The sequence below is a fragment of the Xenopus tropicalis genome, chromosome 1, assembly GCF_000004195.4.
Source record: "Xenopus tropicalis strain Nigerian chromosome 1, UCB_Xtro_10.0, whole genome shotgun sequence".
NCBI lineage: Eukaryota > Metazoa > Chordata > Amphibia > Anura > Pipidae > Xenopus > Xenopus tropicalis.
This window is the reverse complement of record NC_030677.2, coordinates 4,532,651-4,552,609: the sequence shown is the minus strand read 5'-3', so window position 1 is coordinate 4,552,609 and position 19,959 is coordinate 4,532,651. Positions and strand designations below refer to the sequence as shown.

The 19,959-nt window shown below is 44.3% G+C and overlaps 1 protein-coding gene across 1 annotated transcript; it reads left to right on the top strand.

Moving 5' to 3' along the window:
- Positions 1-366: 366 nt before the first annotated feature.
- On the top strand, positions 367-19,505 carry LOC100488963 (vomeronasal type-2 receptor 26; the record flags this gene model as incomplete). Its single annotated transcript, XM_031895174.1, has 3 exons — positions 367-473; positions 14,901-15,040; positions 18,799-19,505. Coding segments are annotated over exons 1-3 (954 nt in total), but the record flags the coding sequence as incomplete, so codon positions are not given.
- Positions 19,506-19,959: the final 454 nt, after the last annotated feature.

Below are 19,959 nucleotides of genomic sequence, written 5' to 3'. Positions count from 1 at the left end.
AACCGGGGATCATCCACAGACTCCTCCAAGATTTTCAGGAAACTGCAATAGACTCCTTCCCCATCGAACGTGACATCGTAGACACCCCGCTTTGGGTAGTCCTGGATCGCTAAGATCTCTCTTGCAGCAACTCTCCCGGCATCCTCCAAGATCACCTTCACAACGTAGCTCAGGTTTTTCTCCACATTCGAAGGATCGATCGACACGATCCTTACCGAGTGCTTAACTCGGACGAAGGCAGGAACACCATCTTCCATCGCAGCCATCGTAGGAACACTCCCAGCTTCCCCCACAGCTCAGGGTTACCACTGGAGTGGAAGCTGATCGCTCCTGGTTGCCCGGAATAGAACACCCCCTAATAGCAGCATGCAGCTTAAGACACTAAGTGCCGATGCCGCAAGGCCAAGGGGTTATGTCTCCGGGCACCTCCGGCTAAGATCTACACTTGATCATAGCCAAAAGGCCGAGAAGCGGTCTCTGTGCCCAATACTTTATGTGCAAGTGCACTGTATCTAATGGCACCCAGAGTGAGGGAGCCCTAGAGCTACCATCTGGTCGGGAAGTGGCACAACTGCACTTGTGGTGGTAAATAACCTCTATGTACTTCATTTTGTTTGGTTGCTCTAGTTACATGACAGTGTGAGTTTTTTTATGACCTCCTATGTGTATGAACTGGACAAAAACATAATGACCACAACTCCTTAGGGGAACATAATAGAGAGATGATATTATATACATTGGTTTTGAATTCCCCTCCTGATTCCTTAGAGACCAAACAACACTACTGTGTGACCTGCCCCTGTCCAAATATTCCCATCTGACAATAATTAATACAGAGGAATGCACACACAAGTTTATTAAATTAGAAAATTAATACATAAATTATCCCTATGCATTTACATAGTAACATAGTAACATAGTAAGTTGGGTTGAATAAAGACATACGTCCATCACGTTCAACCATAATGCCTATATATAACCTGCCTAACTACAAGTTGATCCAGAGGAAGGCAAAAAACCCCATCTGAAGCCTCTCTAATTTGCCACAGAGGGGAAAAAATTCCTTCCTGACTCCAAGATGGCAATCGGACCAGTCCCTGGATCAACTTGTACTGAGAGCTATCTCCCATAACCCTGTATTCCCTCACTTGTACTGAGAGCTATCCCCCCTACCCCTGTATTCCCTCACTTGTACTGAGAGCTATCCCCCATCCCCCTGTATTCCCTCACTTGTACTGAGAGCTATCTCCCCTACCCCTGTATTCCCTCACTTGTACTGAGAGCTATCTCCCCTACCCCTGTATTCCCTCACTTGTACTGAGAGCTATCCCCCCTACCCCTGTATTCCCTCACTTGTACTGAGAGCTATCTCCCCTACCCCTGTATTCCCTCACTTGTACTAAGAGCTATCACCCATAACCCTGTATTCCCTCACTTGCTAAGAATCCATCCAGCCCCTATATAAAGCTATATAATGTATCAGCCAGTACAACTGATTCGGGGAGGGAATTCCAGAACCTCACAGCTCTCACTGTAAAAAATCCTTTCCGAATATTTAAATGGAACCTCCCTTCTTCTAAACGGAGTGGGTGCCCTCGTGTCCGTTGGAAGGACCTACTGGTAAATAAAACATTAGAAAGGTTATTATATGATCCCTTTATATATTTATACATAGTTATCATGTCACCTCTTAAGCGCCTCTTCTCCAGTGTAAACAGACCCAACTTGGCCAGTCTTTCTTCATAACTGAGACTTTCCATACCCTTTACCAGCTTAGTTGCCCTTCTCTGGACCCTCTCTAACTCAATAATGTCCCGATTGAGCACTGGAGACCAAAACTGAACAGCATATTCTAGATGGGGCCTTACCAGCGCTCTGTAAAGGGGAAGAATAACCCCCTCCTCCCGTGAATCTATACCCCTTTTAATACAGCTCAAAACCCTGTTTGCCCTTGCAGCTGCTGCCTGGCATTGCTTGCTACAGCCAAGTTTATTATCTACAAGGACTCCAAGGTCCTTCTCCATTATGGATTTGCCTAGTGCAGTCCCATTAAGGGTATACGGGGCTTGCATATTTTTACATCCCAGGTGCATGACCTTACATTTATCCACATTAAATCTCATCTGCCACTTAGCTGCCCAGATTGCCAGTTGGTCAAGATCCTGCTGCAGGGATGTCACATCCTGGATAGAATTGACTGGTCTGCAGAGTTTTGTGTCATCTGCAAACACTGATACATTACTCATAATACCCTCCCCCAAGTCATTTATGAACAAGTTAAACAAAAGTGGACCCAGTACAGAACCCTGAGGGACCCCACTGAGGACCTTATTCCAAGTAGAGAATGTGCCATTAACAACCACCCTCTGTACCCGATCCTGTAGCCAGTTTTCTATCCATGTGCAAACGACTTCACTAAGACCAATAGACCTTAGCTTAGAAAGCAGTCGTTTGTGGGGAACGGTATCAAATGCTTTGGCAAAATCCAAATAGATTATATCTACTGCATCCCCACTGTCCAGCTTCTTACTTACCTCATCATAAAAAGCAATTAAATTGGTCTGACATGACCTGTCCTTCATAAAGCCATGCTGATTACTGCTCATAATGCCATTCTCCACTACATAATTTTGTATGTGATCCCTTAACAAACCTTCAAATAATTTGCCCACCACGGATGTCAAACTTACAGGCCTATAATTGCCAGGCTGAGATCTTACTCCCTTTTTAAATATGGGAATGACATTCGCCTTCTTCCAATCCCTAGGTACCATACCTGATGAAAGAGAGTCTGAGAATATCAGAAACAAGGGCCACTGCAATTCTGCCCCTAGCTCTCTCAGTACCCGAGGGTGTATTCCATCTGGCCCAGGTGCCTTGTTTACATTTATCGTGTGTAACCCTTTAAGCACCATATCCTGTGCCAACCACTGTGTAGTTGGAGCTGAGGCAACAGTGCAGCTATTGGGTGGGACTTGGCCCACTGGCTCCCCCTACTGTATACACAGAAGAAAAGAACTGGTTAAGCACATCTGCCTTTTCTGTATCCGCTGTAATCATATTGTTATTATAACTCAATGGGGCCATACCCTCAACCTGCATCTTTTTACTATTAATATACTTAAAAAACTTTTTGGGGTTAGTCTTGGCCTCGGCCGCGATGCGCTCCTCATTTTCTATCTTTGCCTTCCGGATTGCTGTTTTACAACACTTGTCATAGTGTTTATATTCATTAAACGCAGCTACTGTCCCCTCTGACTTATATTTCTTAAAAGCTTTCCTTTTTCTCCCTATTAACTTCTTTACCTCAGAGTTAAGCCACATGCACCAAACATCAAATGAAATAACATTATGGTCACTATTACCCAGGGGTTCTACCACTATGTGGTCTTCATCAGGGGCATAACAATCAAAAATAGGGCCTATCTGCTCCTAATTTATGTATTAATTTTGTGATTTAATAAACGTTTTTATATAGTGATATAAGGGGAGCAGATCGATCCCACTGCTTCAGAGTCCCGTGCTATCATGCCCAAAACGCGCCCCCAATCCAGGCGAACTTCTATCGATGCAGGAAAAAGTGTAGACAGAGCACATGGGAACACCTCTTTATTAAAAAGTCATTTTTATTAATTCCATTAGAAACATACAGAGACCTACGTTTCCAGCTTCTCGACACTTCATCAGAAGCTACAACAGTGCCTCACAACCACCAATTCTTTAAATACACACTTCTACCCACATCCACTCTGTGCAATAACCCCATAGGTACAAAAATAAAATTAAAACCAGCATTTAAGCAAAACATGGTCAAATCTAGAATAACCATACTCTGCGTTGACTGCAAGGTAGATCTCTAGGCAAACATATCCTTTTAGTCCTAACCTATATTTTCAGTTCCAATATGCAAATTTCAAATTGTCCCTTATTTTACACATTTTTAATTTATAGTTTTTGATTATAATTTTACTTCCTCTCTAGTCATTATTCACACAATTTGTACCCGTACAGGTAGATTCTTACCCATACAAAATACCAAGTCTATTAAACATTTAACAGTAGCAGGAGACTTCCCACTCCCTATTCAGACCACCATATACTTGTAGCTCCAGTCTTAAGATGGTATATCCAATAAACTTATTTTTCAGACAGTTTAGTATCCAAATCACCCTTTCTGACATTCCATTTAGGCTTATCTATGACCTGAAACATAACTGAACCCCTACTGTCATGTCTCTCTATGTTTAGCTATGGCAGATCTCAGGTCATGTCTTTCAATAGCCGATAAATGTTCAAGGAGTCTGGTACCTACCCTGCGAATAGTCTTGCCAACATATTGTGCTCCACACTCACATGTGTCTGGATAAACTATACCGCTTGATTGGCAATTAAATAATGGGGAATTTTATAGACCCGTCCTGTCTTGGTGCATACAAAAGTCTTAGAGACCTTAATTGCACTACAGGCTTTGCATCTATTCCTGCCACTCTTATAAGTACCCCTATAGCGTAACCAAGCTACTCCTTGTTCATTAGTTTCAGTAGTGAAACTAAACACAAATAGGGGTTTCTTATAAAGGGCATTACATAGGAATGGGTCCTGTAATAACACACCCCAGTGCCTACGTATACTCCTTTGTATTTCAAATGCTCCCCTCCCATAGGTCATACAAAATCTAGGGGCACATTCATGAAATCATGAGTTCGAATCCTGAATGGGATAAATTTGGATTGGATACGAAACTTTCTGAAGATCGCAAATATCATGAAAATGCTTACGAAAAAATCGTATTAGTCACAATAATATCGTATTGGTGATCTGAAAATCATGAAATTTTCATATTGAACGATTGTAAATGGCAGGAAATCATTTCTGACTTTGATCCTTCAGTGCATAATTTTGGAAGCCTCCCATAGGGCTCAATGACACTCTGCAGCTCCAACCCGACCCAAGGAAAGTCTCCCATAGGGCTCAATGGCACTCTGCAGCTCCAACCCGGCCCAAGGAAAGTCTCCCATAGGGCTCAATGGCACTCTGCAGCTCCAACCCGGCCCAAGGAAAGTCTCCCATAGGGCTCAATGGCACTCTGCAGCTCCAACCCGGCCCAAGGAAAGTCTCCCATAGGGCTCAATGGCACTCTGCAGCTCCAACCCGGCCCAAGGAAAGTCTCCCATAGGGCTCAATGGCACTCTGCAGCTCCAACCCGGCCCAAGGAAAGTCTCCCATAGGGCTCAATGGCACTCTGCAGCTCCAACCCGGCCCAAGGAAAGTCTCCCATAGGGCTCAATGGCACTCTGCAGCTCCAACCCGGCCCAAGGAAAGTCTCCCATAGGGCTCAATGGCACTCTGCAGCTCCAACCCGGCCCAAGGAAAGTCTTCCATAGGGCCCAATGGCACTCTGCAGCTCCAACCCGGCCCAAGGAAAGTCTCCCATAGGGCTCAATGCCATTCTGCGGCTCCAACCCAGCCCAAGGAAAGTCTCCCATAGGGCTCAATGGCACTCTGCAGCTCCAACCCGGCCCAAGGAAAGTCTCCCATAGGGCTCAATGGCACTCTGCAGCTCCAACCCGGCCCAAGGAAAGTCTTCCATAGGGCCCAATGGCACTCTGCAGCTCCAAATCAACTTTGATCGGTCCTAATGGCTTTCACTCCCCCACATGGCATGGCTCTTATCAGCCAGGGCTTAGAGCCGGGCATCCCAGGATATAAAACCTTTACACATGTCTGAGTCCAGACCTTAGTGAAGAGGGCACTGTTAAGTATCTGTTTTCTGGTTCTGGCAGAATGATTTTCTATTGATTCTATTGAGTTTTTGGGATCAAAACCCAAACTTAATTTTGTTCTTATTCTCCAGTAGAAATATAGATTTTGTATAGTGTATATGATCACCTTTTCATTTTGTGTTCTGAGAATGTATTTTTGTGGGAAAAATATACTTGGGACAAATGGCACCCCCATAGATGTCTCAGGAAATGGATGTGGCCTCTGTGAAGAATGACTTTAAATGGGTATCCCCAGTTACAGAGAATCTTTTGTTGGGGTAAATATGTAGTAAGGCCCTTTAGTCCCTGTGTTTTTGCTAATATAGAAGAAATATCTGCATATAGCTGAATAGTTGAGTCTTCCACTTTCATGTTGCCTGTTGTTATTACAGTGTCCAGTATTGCTACTTTGGTTTGGCATTTGTGTAGTCTGACAATCGTGTCTCAACGAGGTTCATTTAGTTGTACTTTTGATCTTAGTGCATGATGGGTTCTAACATCTTCCTGTTATAGTACTATCTGGCAGTAAGTCCTGAAAAATTTCTGTCAACAAGGCCTCCAAACCTGTTACTGTGTTGGGGATTGCTAGTTTCCTAGTTCTGGTTTCCGCCTCCTGCTGCATTTCCAGGTTATCAGTTTTGGTTTATGTGCAGGAAATGTCATTCTCCACTTGGTGTGCTGAGTGTGTAAGTTCATCTATTTGTTGCTCAGCTTCCTGTAGTCTGTGGCCCAGAGCCTCTAGTTCAGCTGTGAGCTCTTTAGTGGTGTTTGTGTGTTCAGCCTTTATAGATGTTAAGGTATAGATCCTGTAAGTCTTGTATAGAGATAGCCAAGGAACTCCCTGTTTCATCTCAGTCTTTAGCAGGGACGCTGTCCTGAGATCTTTCTTTAGTTTGTTTTGGGAATTTACTAATGAGGTTAGTGTCTGTACCTGATTTCTTTGGTTTGGGTGCCATGTTGTGTCCCAGTTATAACCCGTGCACACAGCCCACTGATATAGTAGGTGAATAATTACTCAGGCTCCTGTAGGCAGGCAATATTGCTGCTACATTGTCTCATGGCTTTTCCAGGATCAAAGCCTGATGGAGCTTATAGGAGCAGCAGGTATTTGTGCTACTTGTAAAGAAGGTGCGCCTAAATGGTTGGCTGCCTAGTAGTATATATTTTACTGTGGAGTGCAGTCATTTCCAATCTCAAGATTTATAGGTGTAGTAAATGCACCCAAGGGTCACTTACTCTCCTTATCCTGCCCTGTATAATAGCTGCCCTCCTAAGATAGAGCCTGGGACAGAGGAAAGGCTGATGCAGCCGTTGTGGTTATGGACCTTGAGAAGGCCTAACTCTCAAACCACTTGGACAGGTATTGAAAATTGATCAGGGAATTTGTCTTCATGATTATAAAACAAAAACTGTGGTATCACCTTATCCAGTGGCAAAAATAACAAATAAAAAACCAACAAATACAAAAATACTGTAGAGGTGACACCTATGTTGACTAACAATAAAAATACATTGCAAGTTTTCAGAGCACCAAGGCCCCTTCATCAGGCAAAATACAAATAAATGCTGGAATGACACAACATATCTACTGTTAGATCAAAGAAAAGTGTTCATGGGAATAAATTAGGAAGTTACAGATGGATAGAGATAATTTGTAGAGAAATTAAGAATTAAGACCTTCATGTCCTGAAGTCTCTGGTCCTGATTGTGGAAGTCCTGTGGTCCAGTTGTATCTCAAAGCCTGGCTAAAAACAATTGATTTTTCAAAGTGATGAGGATGGAAACTGTCCCACCTAAGATATGCAGGATGGCCTTTTGATTTTTTGGTATTGGGATGTTTGTATGGTTCCATTTTTTGTGTGGATGGTGGTGTCCAGGTCGTTGATGTGAATAAGAATGATTAAGGGTTTCATGGTGAAACATTTCACATTGCCTGGAGAAATAGTCCCCTAGTTCACATACTTATTATCAATGTATGAGACTGGTGTCAGTGTTGTGTCTCTGTGATAAAACTAAAGTGGGATGACCCTAATCTTTATCCTTTACTGTGCTTTCTAAACCTCTTACAGGGCATTTTGTGCAGACATTTTTATGTAAAAGCTGAAGGTAAACGATTTGTAGATTTTATAAGTTCTTTGACATGTAAATGTATTACTTTGCTTTCAGATCAGCTATGGCGCCACAGCCTCTACACTGAGTGACAGGCGGCTTTTCCCATATTTCTTTAGTACAGGGCTGAGTGATGATATTCAGCACATTGCTGTGGCAGAGCTACTGGAAAAGTTGGGTTGGACCTGGGTGATCATTGTGGCCACTGCTGATGAAAGTGGAGCGAAGCAAAGTTTGAACCTGCAAAATGAGATCAGCAAACATGGCACCTGTGTTGACATCATTATCTTTATTACAGACGATGCTGATACAAATAAGCCAAACTTCAATAGAATACAGACATCAACTGCTGAGGTTATTATTTTGGTTGGGTCACCATCTGAGTCTAATTTAGTGTCACTATGTGCTCTGGAAAAAGTCACTCATGATAAGACTTTGGTGTTTACGTCATCATGGCATGAAGATAAGCATCAATGTGCGTTGCTATATAATTGCAGTTTAAGTTACATACATGCATACAAACCAACTGAAGAATTTGATATTAAGTTCAATGATTATGTTTCATCTGCAAATGAAGACACCAAATTGGTTAAAGATCTACTGGCAATTTATACTGTCTGTCCGACTGAAGTGGATATAAATTTTGTGAACTGCACTGAGAAAAAAACATTACAAGAAGTGGGAGTTTATTTCAGGCACAATGCGGAAGTGTACAGATCAGTATATACAATGGTACATGCCCTGCACACTAAGCTCTCTGTATCTGTAACACACAGGGATAAATACATCCCAATAAACACACATAGGGAGCAGGTAAGATGTCTACACTGACCATTTTGAATTCATTGTATTTATTTTCTTCAGTCTGGGTGCAATCCAGCAGCTCCATAGAGAATATGAGGTGGAAAGAAACAACCCATATATGTCATTAGTAGAAGTTATTGCTACCTGCTGATTGGTTGCTATTAGCGAATAGACCTGTAGCAAAATTCACACCCGAAGTAAGTGGGCACTGTTGTGAATCATTTGTTGGCTTTGTATGGAATGACTTTGGTTTCCTTCCAGGCACTGTCACTGGGTTAGGATGGCACATTTTGCCAATGTGCTTCCTTTTTTACAACATTGCCCTGAATACAGTTGCAGAATACAAAAAATATACTGTAGGTACTCAATTAGTTTGTTTGTTTTTTTACTTTTTAATAAATGCAGTAAATGAGGAAAATTAATCATGGAAAAAATATAACTGATCTAAAAAAAAAAAAAAGACACACTATCTTATTTATTTTTTTTATAAATGTCCTTCTAAGTTAATATTAATAAATCAGGCTAGTACCGAGTAAGGAATCATTTTAGGATAATGTGGGCACAAGTCTGTTGCACCAGTTGACACAGTCGGCAGAAGGAAGCCTGGAGCTGCCACCAGAATGAAGGCCTTCAATAGATGCACTTGCTCTTTTTGGGCAACAAGGGTCCATGGGTGCAACATGTCACTTTTAAAGCAAATAAGCCCCTCAACTCCAAGTATATGCATTGAAAAATATATCAGAAATGATTATTTCAACCTGCTGCTATCTGTAGTAATAGGTCAAACCAACTGGACTTGATGTGTTTTCTTAAAGACATTTCGCCAGTCATCCAACTGGCTTTCTCAATTCAGAATGACTTGTACGAAGATCTTCCTGGAATAATAATAATTAGAGAAGTTGTCAGGGAATACCAAGTATTGATATTGATTTTGGCTAATGATTCATGAATCATCTTAAAGTGCAGCTATAAACCGCCCTATTGTTTCCCCCATAGAGCCCACACTCTAGTTGGTGGAAATGATATTTTTTTTGAGAAATATAGCCCCCGTCAGTGCTAGGCTATCCACACCGGGGGGGGGCTCCCAGTGCGGGTGGCCATGTTGTTTAGCGCACATGTGCATAATGAGCAAATGTCCCCGCCTGATGTAGGAGCAGTAGCCTGATGTAGGAGCGGTAGATGTGACTCACCCTAAGTCCCACACGTGCACTTAAGGAATAAGTTGTGGCACTCACTAAGTGCATGCGTGTGTCACAAGATGGCTCCCCCCTGGTGCAGGTAGTCTAGTACTGGTGGGGGCTATTTTTCTCAAGGACAACTACTGGTTTCCTCAACCAGATTGTGACCCTTTTGATGAGCCCCAACAATGACAATGAGAAGGCAATGAAGGTGTCAGGAAACAATATATCTAAAATATGTTTCTCCTGATTCTTCCAATTTCATGTATTTTATAGTTGATTTTCTCATGTCATTGATTATAACGTATTCATTGTGCAGTTACATCACTACATGAGAAACATGAATTTCACTGATCCCTGGGGGAGAGAAACACATTATAAGGAATTCAGAGAAGTTCTCAGGGAATACCAGATATTGAATCGGTGTTTCATTAATTTTGGCTATCATACTATCATTGTTGGAATGGTTGTGTTGACAGAAGGGGAACCCTATATTAACATGAACATCCAAAAAATAGTATGGAAGAAGGATACCAAAAATCAGGTACACAAAAGCAAATGTAATTATTTAATGCTGTAGATAAGAACATTGTGCAGTAAGGTCTATACTTTAGATTTTTTGATTTATGAATTCTGTCATTTTAAAAATGGGAAAGTAAGAAAGTCAAGGAGAAAGTCCTAAGTCACAAAGTAGCTCAGTTTCAGATAATGGGAATCAAAGGCAAATCTTCTTTTGGCTTTTCTCTTATCTTTATGTTGCCGTCACCCCTTATTTAGTTGCTTGTTTCCTATTCAAACGTGGAGCAACTGCAGGCAAGTGAGTTTCTACTGTCAAAATGCCATGTGTTCCATAAGCCTGAGTCTTAGAAGAAATTCAATGGTTTTCAACATACATTTCTCCACTTGGGATTCCTGATCCTGGCTTGTTGTGGATTAAGCCAACTCCTTTTCTAGCCACCTCTGGCATAACAGATGCCTAAACCTCCAACTGACGTGCTTACAGCTTGTCATACATGGGACAATTGTTGATATAATAAAATGGGCTAGTTATGCAGCCAAAACTATTGCATCCCTGGACAATGTCCGCTGAAGTTCAAGGTAGATATTGGCCATGAAGGCAATAAGTCATGTTGGGCTGTTATCATGTGTGCAGCCAGGGGCAGAACTAGGGGGAATCAGACCTCAAAATGGTTAAATTTGAATAAGCTCATTTCCACAAATGTTGAACATTTAGCAAAAAACCTGTGCGGGAAAACTGACTTTTTCTAATAGTCACATGAAAACCACTATTTTTCCAATCATCGCACAACAACCAACATTAAGGGGCAGGTTTATCAAAATGTGAGTTTGGAGCTTAATACATAAATACTCACCCACGTTCCATTCATTCCTCTGGGATTTTTAGAAGTGTATTTAGCAATTCTTGAACTCACTTTCATCCACTAATAAATAAACTTCTAAAAATCCCTCAGGAATGTATAGAACGTGGGTGAGTTAATGCATTAAGTTCTAAACTCAAATAAATCTGCCCTTTAATTTGTCATTAGTAATCGGGATAAAGTTACTGTAAGTTAAAAAGATAAATTAAAACTCCAATGACTTACTATAGATACACTGTTACAAGCTAATGTGTCATTTATTTTTACAGACTCTGAAATCCCAGTGCTCTGCCAATTGCCTTCCTGGTTACAGAAAAATCTCAGGGAAATCATTGGCTCCCTGCTGCTATGACTGTGTGCCCTGCTCCCATGGGGAGATCTCTAATAGAACAGGTACTTTGGTATTTTAGAATTTATAGAATATATGGTAAATATCTCATTAATATTTGAGGGTGTGGCCCCATTGAGTTATAATAACAATATGGTTACAGCGGATACAGAAAAGGCAGATGTGCTTAACCAGTTCTTTTCTTCTGTGTATACAGTAGGGGGAGCCAGTGGGCCAAGTCCCACCCAATAGCTGCACTGTTGCCTCAGTTCCAACTACACAGTGGCTGGCACAGGATATGGTGCTTAAAGGGTTACACACGATAAATGTAAACAAGGCACCTGGGCCAGATGGAATACACCCTCGGGTACTGAGAGAGCTAGGGGCAGAATTACAGTGGCCCTTGTTTCTGATATTCTCAGACTCTCTTTCATCAGGTATGGTACCTAGTGATTGGAAGAAGGCGAATGTCATTCCCATATTTATACAGGGAGTAAGATCTCAGCCTGGCAATTATAGGCAAGTTATTTGAAGGCTTGTTAAGGGATCACATTCAAAATTATGTAGTGGAGAATGCCATTATGAGCAGTAATCAGCATGGCTTTATGAAGGACAGGTCATGTCAGACCAATTTAATTGCTTTTTATGATGAGGTAAGTAAGAAGCTGGACAGTGGGGTGCAGTAGTGGGACAGTGGGGATGCAGTAGATATAATCTATTTGGATTTTGCCAAAGCATTTGATACCGTTCCCCACAAACGACTGCTTTCTAAGCTAAGGTCTATTGGTCTTAGTGAAGCCGTTTGCACATGGATAGAAAACTGGCTACAGGATCGGGTACAGAGGGGGGTTGTTAATGGCACATTCTCTACTTGGAATAAGGTTCCCAGTGGGGTCCCTCAGGGTTCTGTACTGGGTCCACTTTTGTTTAATTTGTTCATAAATGACTTGGGGGAGGGGATTATGGGTAATGTATCAGTGTTTGCAGATGACACAAAACTCTGCAGACCAGTCAGTTCTATCCAGGATGTGACATCCCTGCAGCAGGATCTTGACCAACTGGCAATCTGGGCAGCTAAGTGGCAGATGAGATTTAATGTGGATAAATGTAAGGTCATGCACCTGGGATGTAAAAATATGCAAGCCCCGTATACCCTTAATGGGACTGCACTAGGCAAATCCATAATGGAGAAGGAGCTTGGAGTCCTTGTAGATAATAAACTTGGCTGTAGCAAGCAATGCCAGGCAGCAGCTGCAAGGGCAAACAAGGTTTTGAGCTGTATTAAAAGGGGTATAGATTCACGGGAGGAGGGGGTTATTCTTCCCCTTTACAGAGCGCTGGTAAGGCCCCATCTAGAATATGCTGTTCAGTTTTGGTCTCCAGTGCTCAAACGGGACATTATTGAGTTAGAGAGGGTCCAGAGAAGGGCAACTAAGCTGGTAAAGGGTATAGAAAGTCTCAGTTATGGGGAAAGGCTGGCCCAGTTGGGTCTGTTTACACTGGAGAAGAGGCGCTTAAGAGGTAACATGATAACTATGTATAAATATATAAAGGGATCATATAATAACCTCTCTAATGTTTTATTTACCAGTAGGTCCTTCCAACGGGCATGAGGGCACCCACTGCGTTTAGAAGAAGGGAGGTTCCATTTAAATATTCGGAAAGGATTTTTTACTGTGAGAGCTGTGAGGTTCTGGAATTCCCTCCCCGAATCAGTCGTCCTGGCTGATACATTATATAACTTTAAGAAGGGGCTGGATGGATTCTTAGCAAATGAGGGAATACAGGGTTATGGGAGATAGCTCTTAGTACAAGTGAGGGAATACAGGGGTATGGGAGATAGCTCTCAGTACAAGTGAGGGAATACAGGGGTAGGGGGGATAGCTCTCAGTACAAGTGAGGGAATACAGGGGTAGGGGGGATAGCTCTCAGTACAAGTGAGGGAATACAGGGGTATGGGAGATAGCTCTCAGTACAAGTGAGGGAATACAGGGGTAGGGGAGATAGCTCTCAGTACAAGTGAGGGAATACAGGGGTAGGGGGGATAGCTCTCAGTACAAGTGAGGGAATACAGGGGTAGGGGGGGATAGCTCTCAGTACAAGTGAGGGAATACAGGGGTAGGGGGGATAGCTCTCAGTACAAGTGAGGGAATACAGGGGTAGGGGAGATAGCTCTCAGTACAAGTGTCAGGACCTGCCTGTACCAGAACTCAGGACTCTATGTTGGGCAGGTTCTGCATTACCTCACTGAGCCACTGGAGACTTTGGGCATCCAGCCTGAACATTCTGTTAACCCCTCTTCTTTGCTTCTGTGTTTATGTTCTCCTTCTCCTCCCTTAATTAGCCCAGGTGGTTCCAATCGGTCAATTAACGGACTTTATAAGCCTGTCACAAGCAGCCCCTGGTTGCTTGATCATTAAGCCCTTTACGTTCCAGTGACCTTACCCGCTTGTTCCAGTCCCTGTTCCTGCCCGACTCCTGCCTGATTCCGTTACCTTTCCCTGTTCTACGACTCCTGTTCCTTACCTCTGTTTGATCTCCCGGTTTTGACCTCGGCCTGATTATTGGACTCTCCCTGCCTTCAGCCTGCCTTTGACCACTGCCCGTTATTCCGGACCCTCCTTGTTTGCTGCCAGTCCTGACCCTCTGCCTGTTTTACGGATTTGTTTCGTCTTCCGCCTGCCTCTGACCACTGGCCTGTTGTAAGGACTTCCATATTGTTATTACTCAATTTTCATTAATAAATCATGTTTCAGCAACATAACTTGTTTCCTGGCTATCCACAAGTGAAGTACCCCCTGTACCCATATTACACGGCATATAAGCTCCTACCTGCCAGCCACCCACCTGTGGCTGCGCCTGACAGAATGATCAAGCCACATAACAAGGAGCCTGCTGGTAACAACTCTGCGGTTCAAAGTAATGCTGAACTACAACTCTCTGCAGAATGGCTTTCCTCCATTAAGAGGTATGAGGGGGAGAAAGACTCATTCAATTATTTGCTTGATTTATGTAAAAAGTTTTCTACAGTGCCTTTTTTCAAAGAAGCTCCTGATAATATGAAGAGCAAGTTAATTATTCTATTCCTTTTGGGCGGTGAGGCCGCAGAGTGGGCTGAAACCTGTATTGATGAAGAAGCACATTTTTTAGAAGACCCCTGTTCTTTTCTTTCATTTTTAAAAGCAACATTTACAGGAGATCTATGGCCAGTTTCAAATGTATTTTCCTCCACCTCAAATCCTTCTGCTGCTGTACTACCCAAAACTTTCCAACTCACCCCTCCGGTTCCAAGATACTCACCCAGGCCCAAAGACTGCACACCTGCTTCAACTTCTTTCAGCGAGTTTTCTGAGGTAGAAGAGTTTTCTGAAGATTCACCTGATGAGGAAGATTGGCAAGATATTTTTGACGACAAAGAATGGGAAGATTTGGACTCAGATGAGGAAGAAATACCTACGGCATTTACCACTAGGTTTAAAGGCCGGTCTGTCTCCAAGAACTCTCCTATTCCTCTGTCTGTTTCTTTTCCTGCTGTATCAGCCCCTCAAGATCTTAGGCCTGAACCTCAATTTGTTTGTTTTTCTAATATAACCAAGGCACCTCTGCTGGCTCCAGCCTCTGTGCCAGTGCTTCAGACTCCTGCTCCAGCCTCTGTGCCAGCACTTCAGTCTCCTGCTCCAGCCTCTGTGCCAGCGCTTCAGTCTCCTGTTCCAGCCTCTGTGCCAGTGCTTCAGTCTCCTGCTCCAGCCTCTGTGCCAGTGCTTCAGTCTCCTGCTCCAGCCTCTGTGCCAGCACTTCAGTCTCCTGCTCCAGCCTCTGTGCCAGCGCTTCAGTCTCCTGCTCCAGCCTCTGTGCCAGTGCTTCAGTCTCCTGCTCCAGCCTCTGTGCCAGCACTTCAGTCTCCTGCTCCAGCCTCTGTGCCAGCACTTCAGTCTCCTGCTCCAGCCTCTGTGCCAGCGCTTCAGTCTCCCGCTCCAGCCTCTGTGCCAGCACTTCAGTCTCCCGCTCCAGCCTCTGTGCCAGCACTTCAGTCTCCGCTCCAGCCTCTGTGCCAGCACTTCAGTCTCCCGCTCCAGCCTCTGTGCCAGCACTTCAGTCTCCCGCTCCAGCCTCTGTGCCAGCACTTCAGTCTCCCGCTCCAGCCTCTGTGCCAGCACTTCAGACTCCTGCTCCAGCCTCTGTGCCAGCACTTCAGTCTCCCGCTCCAGCCTCTGTGCCAGCACTTCAGTCTCCTGCTCCAGCCTCTGTGCCAGCACTTCAGTCTCCTGCTCCAGCCTCTGTGCCAGCACTTCAGTCTCCTGCTCCAGCCTCTGTGCCAGCACCCAGACAGCGGCCTTGTCCTGCCTCAGCTCCTGTGCCTGAACTGCAACCCTCAGCTCCTGTGCCTGAACTGCAACCCTCAGCTCCTGTGCCTGAACTGCAACCCTCAGCTCCTGTGCCTGAACTGCAACCCTCAGCTCCTGTGCCTGAACTGCAACCCTCAGCTCCTGTGCCTGAACTGCAACCCTCAGCGGTTGTGCCTGCTCCTGCCTCGGTGCCAGCGGTTGTGCCTGCTCCTGCCTCGGTGCCAGCGGTTGTGCCTGCTCCTGCCTCGGTGCCAGCGGTTTTGCCTGCTCCTGCCTCGGTGCCAGCGGTTGTGCCTGCTCCTGCCTCGGTGCCAATACTTCTGCCACCAGCATCTGAGGACAAAACTGCTTCAGGACCTGCCTTCCCTGCTACTGGATCTGGTAGTTCTGGTGTCCCAGACTCTGCCAGTTCTGTTGCAGTGTTTGGTGGTCTTGTTGTTTCCCTGGGCATCTCTCTTCCACCTGTAGTGGGTGTTTTGCCTGGCGACGACTCCGCTGTGGCTCCTGACCCTGGCGACGACTCCGCTGTGGCTCCTGACCCTGGCGACGACTCCGCTGTGGCTCCTGACCCTGGCGACGACTCCGCTGTGGCTCCTGACCCTGGCGACGACTCCGCTGTGGCTCCTGACCCTGGCGACGACTCCGCTGTGGCTCCTGACCCTGGCGTATCATCCGCTCTGGCTCCTGACCCTGGCGTCTCATCCACTCTGGCTCCTGACCCTGGCATTTCATCCACTCTGACTCCTGACTCTGGTGACACTTCTATTCGGGCTTCCAACTCTGGCAACTCGTTGCTCTGGCTCCCAACCCTAGGCACTCCTATGTTCTGGCTCCAGTCCCTGGCGTCTCCTTTGCTGTGGTTCCTGGACTTGGTTACTCTCCTGTTCTGGCCGCTGTTTCTGATGAACCACCTATTCTGGCATTCACCTTGTTTGGGACTTTTTCTAAGAAGTTTTTTCTTTTGGTTTAATTTATGTTTTTCTGCGATTTTCCAAAGTAGTTTTGGGCCAGTATTTTCTATTTTTGCAGGTTTTCTGTTTTTGGGTTCTGTGGACTTGAAAGCTTTGGACTTTTGGACTGAAAACATTTTTGTAAAGAAGATGTTTGAAAGATGTCCACCCGATCCTGGGATCGCCCGGAGGTCGATCCTCAAGGGGGGGGGGTAATGTCAGGACCTGCCTGTACCAGAACTCAGGACTCTATGTTGGGCAGGTTCTGCATTACCTCACTGAGCCACTGGAGACTTTGGGCATCCAGCCTGAACATTCTGTTAACCCCTCTTCTTTGCTTCTGTGTTTATGTTCTCCTTCTCCTCCCTTAATTAGCCCAGGTGGTTCCAATCGGTCAATTAATGGACTTTATAAGCCTGTCACAAGCAGCCCCTGGTTGCTTGATCATTAAGCCCTTTACGTTCCAGTGACCTTACCCGCTTGTTCCAGTCCCTGTTCCTGCCCGCATACCTGCCTGATTCCGTTACCTTTCCCTGTTCTACGACTCCTGTTCCTTACCTCTGTTTGATCTCCCGGTTTTGACCTCGGCCTGATTATTGGACTCTCCCTGCCTTCAGCCTGCCTTTGACCACTGCCCGTTATTCCGGACCCTCCTTGTTTGCTGCCAGTCCTGACCCTCTGCCTGTTTTACGGATTTGTTTCGTCTTCCGCCTGCCTCTGACCACTGGCCTGTTGTAAGGACTTCCATATTGTTATTACTCAATTTTCATTAATAAATCATGTTTCAGCAGCATAACTTGTTTCCTGGCTATCCACAAGTGAAGTACCCCCTGTACCCATATTACACGGCATATAAGCTCCTACCTGCCAGCCACCCACCTGTGGCTGCGCCTGACAACAAGTGAGGGAATACAGGGGTAGGGGAGATAGCTCTCAGTACAAGTGAGGGAATACAGGGGTAGGGGGGATAGCTCTCAGTACAAGTGAGGGAATACAGGGGTAGGGGGGATAGTTCTCAGTACAAGTGAGGGAATACAGGGGTAGGGGAGATAGCTATCAGTACCCCAGGGACTGGTCCGATTGCCATCTTGGAGTCAGGAAGGAATTTTTTCCCCTCTGCGGCAAATTAGAGAGGCTTCAGATGGGGTTTTTTGCCTTCCTCTGGATCAACTAGTAGTTAGGCAGGTTATATATAGGCATTATGGTTGAACATGATGGACGTATGTCTTTTTTCAACCCAAGTTACTATGTTACTATGTTACTAATTTAAAGGGACACTGTCATGATATTTATGGAGTACTTTTTTTTTATCTCAAAATGACACTGTTACACAGAAAATAATTCCCTCTGACATTTAACATTTTATTCTTGAACCAAGAAATGTATTTGTAGCTGTAATATTGGTGTGTAGGCGCCATCTCAGTGCCTTGTGCCTGAGTCTGAGCTTTCAGCCAGCGCTACACATTAGACCTGCTTTCAGCTAACCTATTGTTTCTCCTACTCCCATGTAACTGGAGGAGTCCCAAGCCGGACTTGGATTTCTTACTATTGAGTGCTATTCTGATACCTACTGGGAGCTGCTATCTTGCTCCCTTCCCATTGTTCTGCTGATCGGCTGCTGGGGGTGAGGGGGGGGATATCACTCCAACTTGCAGCGCAGCAGAAAAGTGTGAGTGAAGTTTATCAGAGCACAGGACACATGGCTGTGGCACCCTGGGAAATGAAGAATATGGCTAGCCCCATGGAAAAAACAGATTAAAATGCAGGATTCTGCTGGAGAAGCTCTATTAACTGATGGGTTTTGAAATAAATATGTTTTCCCATGACAGTATTGCTTAGTTTGTGAGTGAGTGAGTGAGTGAGTGAGTGAGTGAGTGAGAGAGTGAGAGAAAGAGAGAGAGACATACATAGTATACATAATGTATATTTCTTTTTGTTGCAGATACAGAAAATTGTCTTAAATGTCAGGACACTGAGTGGCCAAATCAGGAGAAGACCCTGTGTATTGAGAGACAAATTGAATTTCTTTCCTATGCTGGTGATCCCCTAACTCTAATCTTTATTATCTCATCTGTAATCCTTTTTATAATAGCAGCAGTTATACTGGGAATCTTTATTTCATTCCGAGACACCCCAGTAGTGAGAGCCAATAATCACACTCTGAGCTTTATTCTCCTTGTCTCCATCAAGCTGAGCTTCCTCTCTGTGTTTCTGTTCCTCGGTCGCCCTGTGGATATAACCTGCATGCTCCGGCAAACCTCCTTTGGGATCACCTTCTCCATAGCTGTGTCTTGTGTCCTGGCCAAGACTCTCATGGTTTCCATTGCATTCAAAGCCACCAAGCCTGGGAGTCCCTGGAGAAAATGGGTTGGGGTAAAACTGGCAAATGGGCTTGTTTTTATTTGCTCATTAATTCAGTCACTAATTAATGTTATCTGGTTGGTCATTGCACCCCCTTATGTGGAGCAAAACTTTCATTCTGAACCTGGAAAAATCATCATTCAGTGCAATGAGGGCTCAGCCATTGGCTTCTATATTGTCCTCTCCTACATGGGGCTGTTGGCATCTGTGAGCTTCATTGTAGCTTTCTTGGCTCGGAGCTTACCGGACAGTTTTAATGAGGCCAAGTACATCACTTTCAGCATGCTGCTCTTCTGCAGTGTTTGGATCACAATGATCCCGGCCTATCTGAGCACCAAAGGCAAATACATGGTGGCAGTGGAAATATTTGCCATCATCTCTTCATCCTGTGGCCTTCTCTTCTGTATATTCCTACCAAAATGTTACATTATTTTATTCAAACCAGAGATAAACTCAAAACAATATTTGTTGGGAAAATGTAATAAATAGTAATTTGCTTATGTGGGAATAATATACATTTATATTCTTTGACTAAGAATAATTTATTCTGAAATAAAGTTTCTCTTTTGTGCAGTATTGCACTAACAATCATAATGGTAGAAAAAAAAGATTGTATTTCAGAACATATTAAATATACGAGTATACAGGTATGTTTCCAGCATAAGCTCCCATCATCTCCTCATTTTTTGTTACTCATTTCCATGAACTCCCTCTGCTGGCTGTTTGCTGTATATGCAGGTAT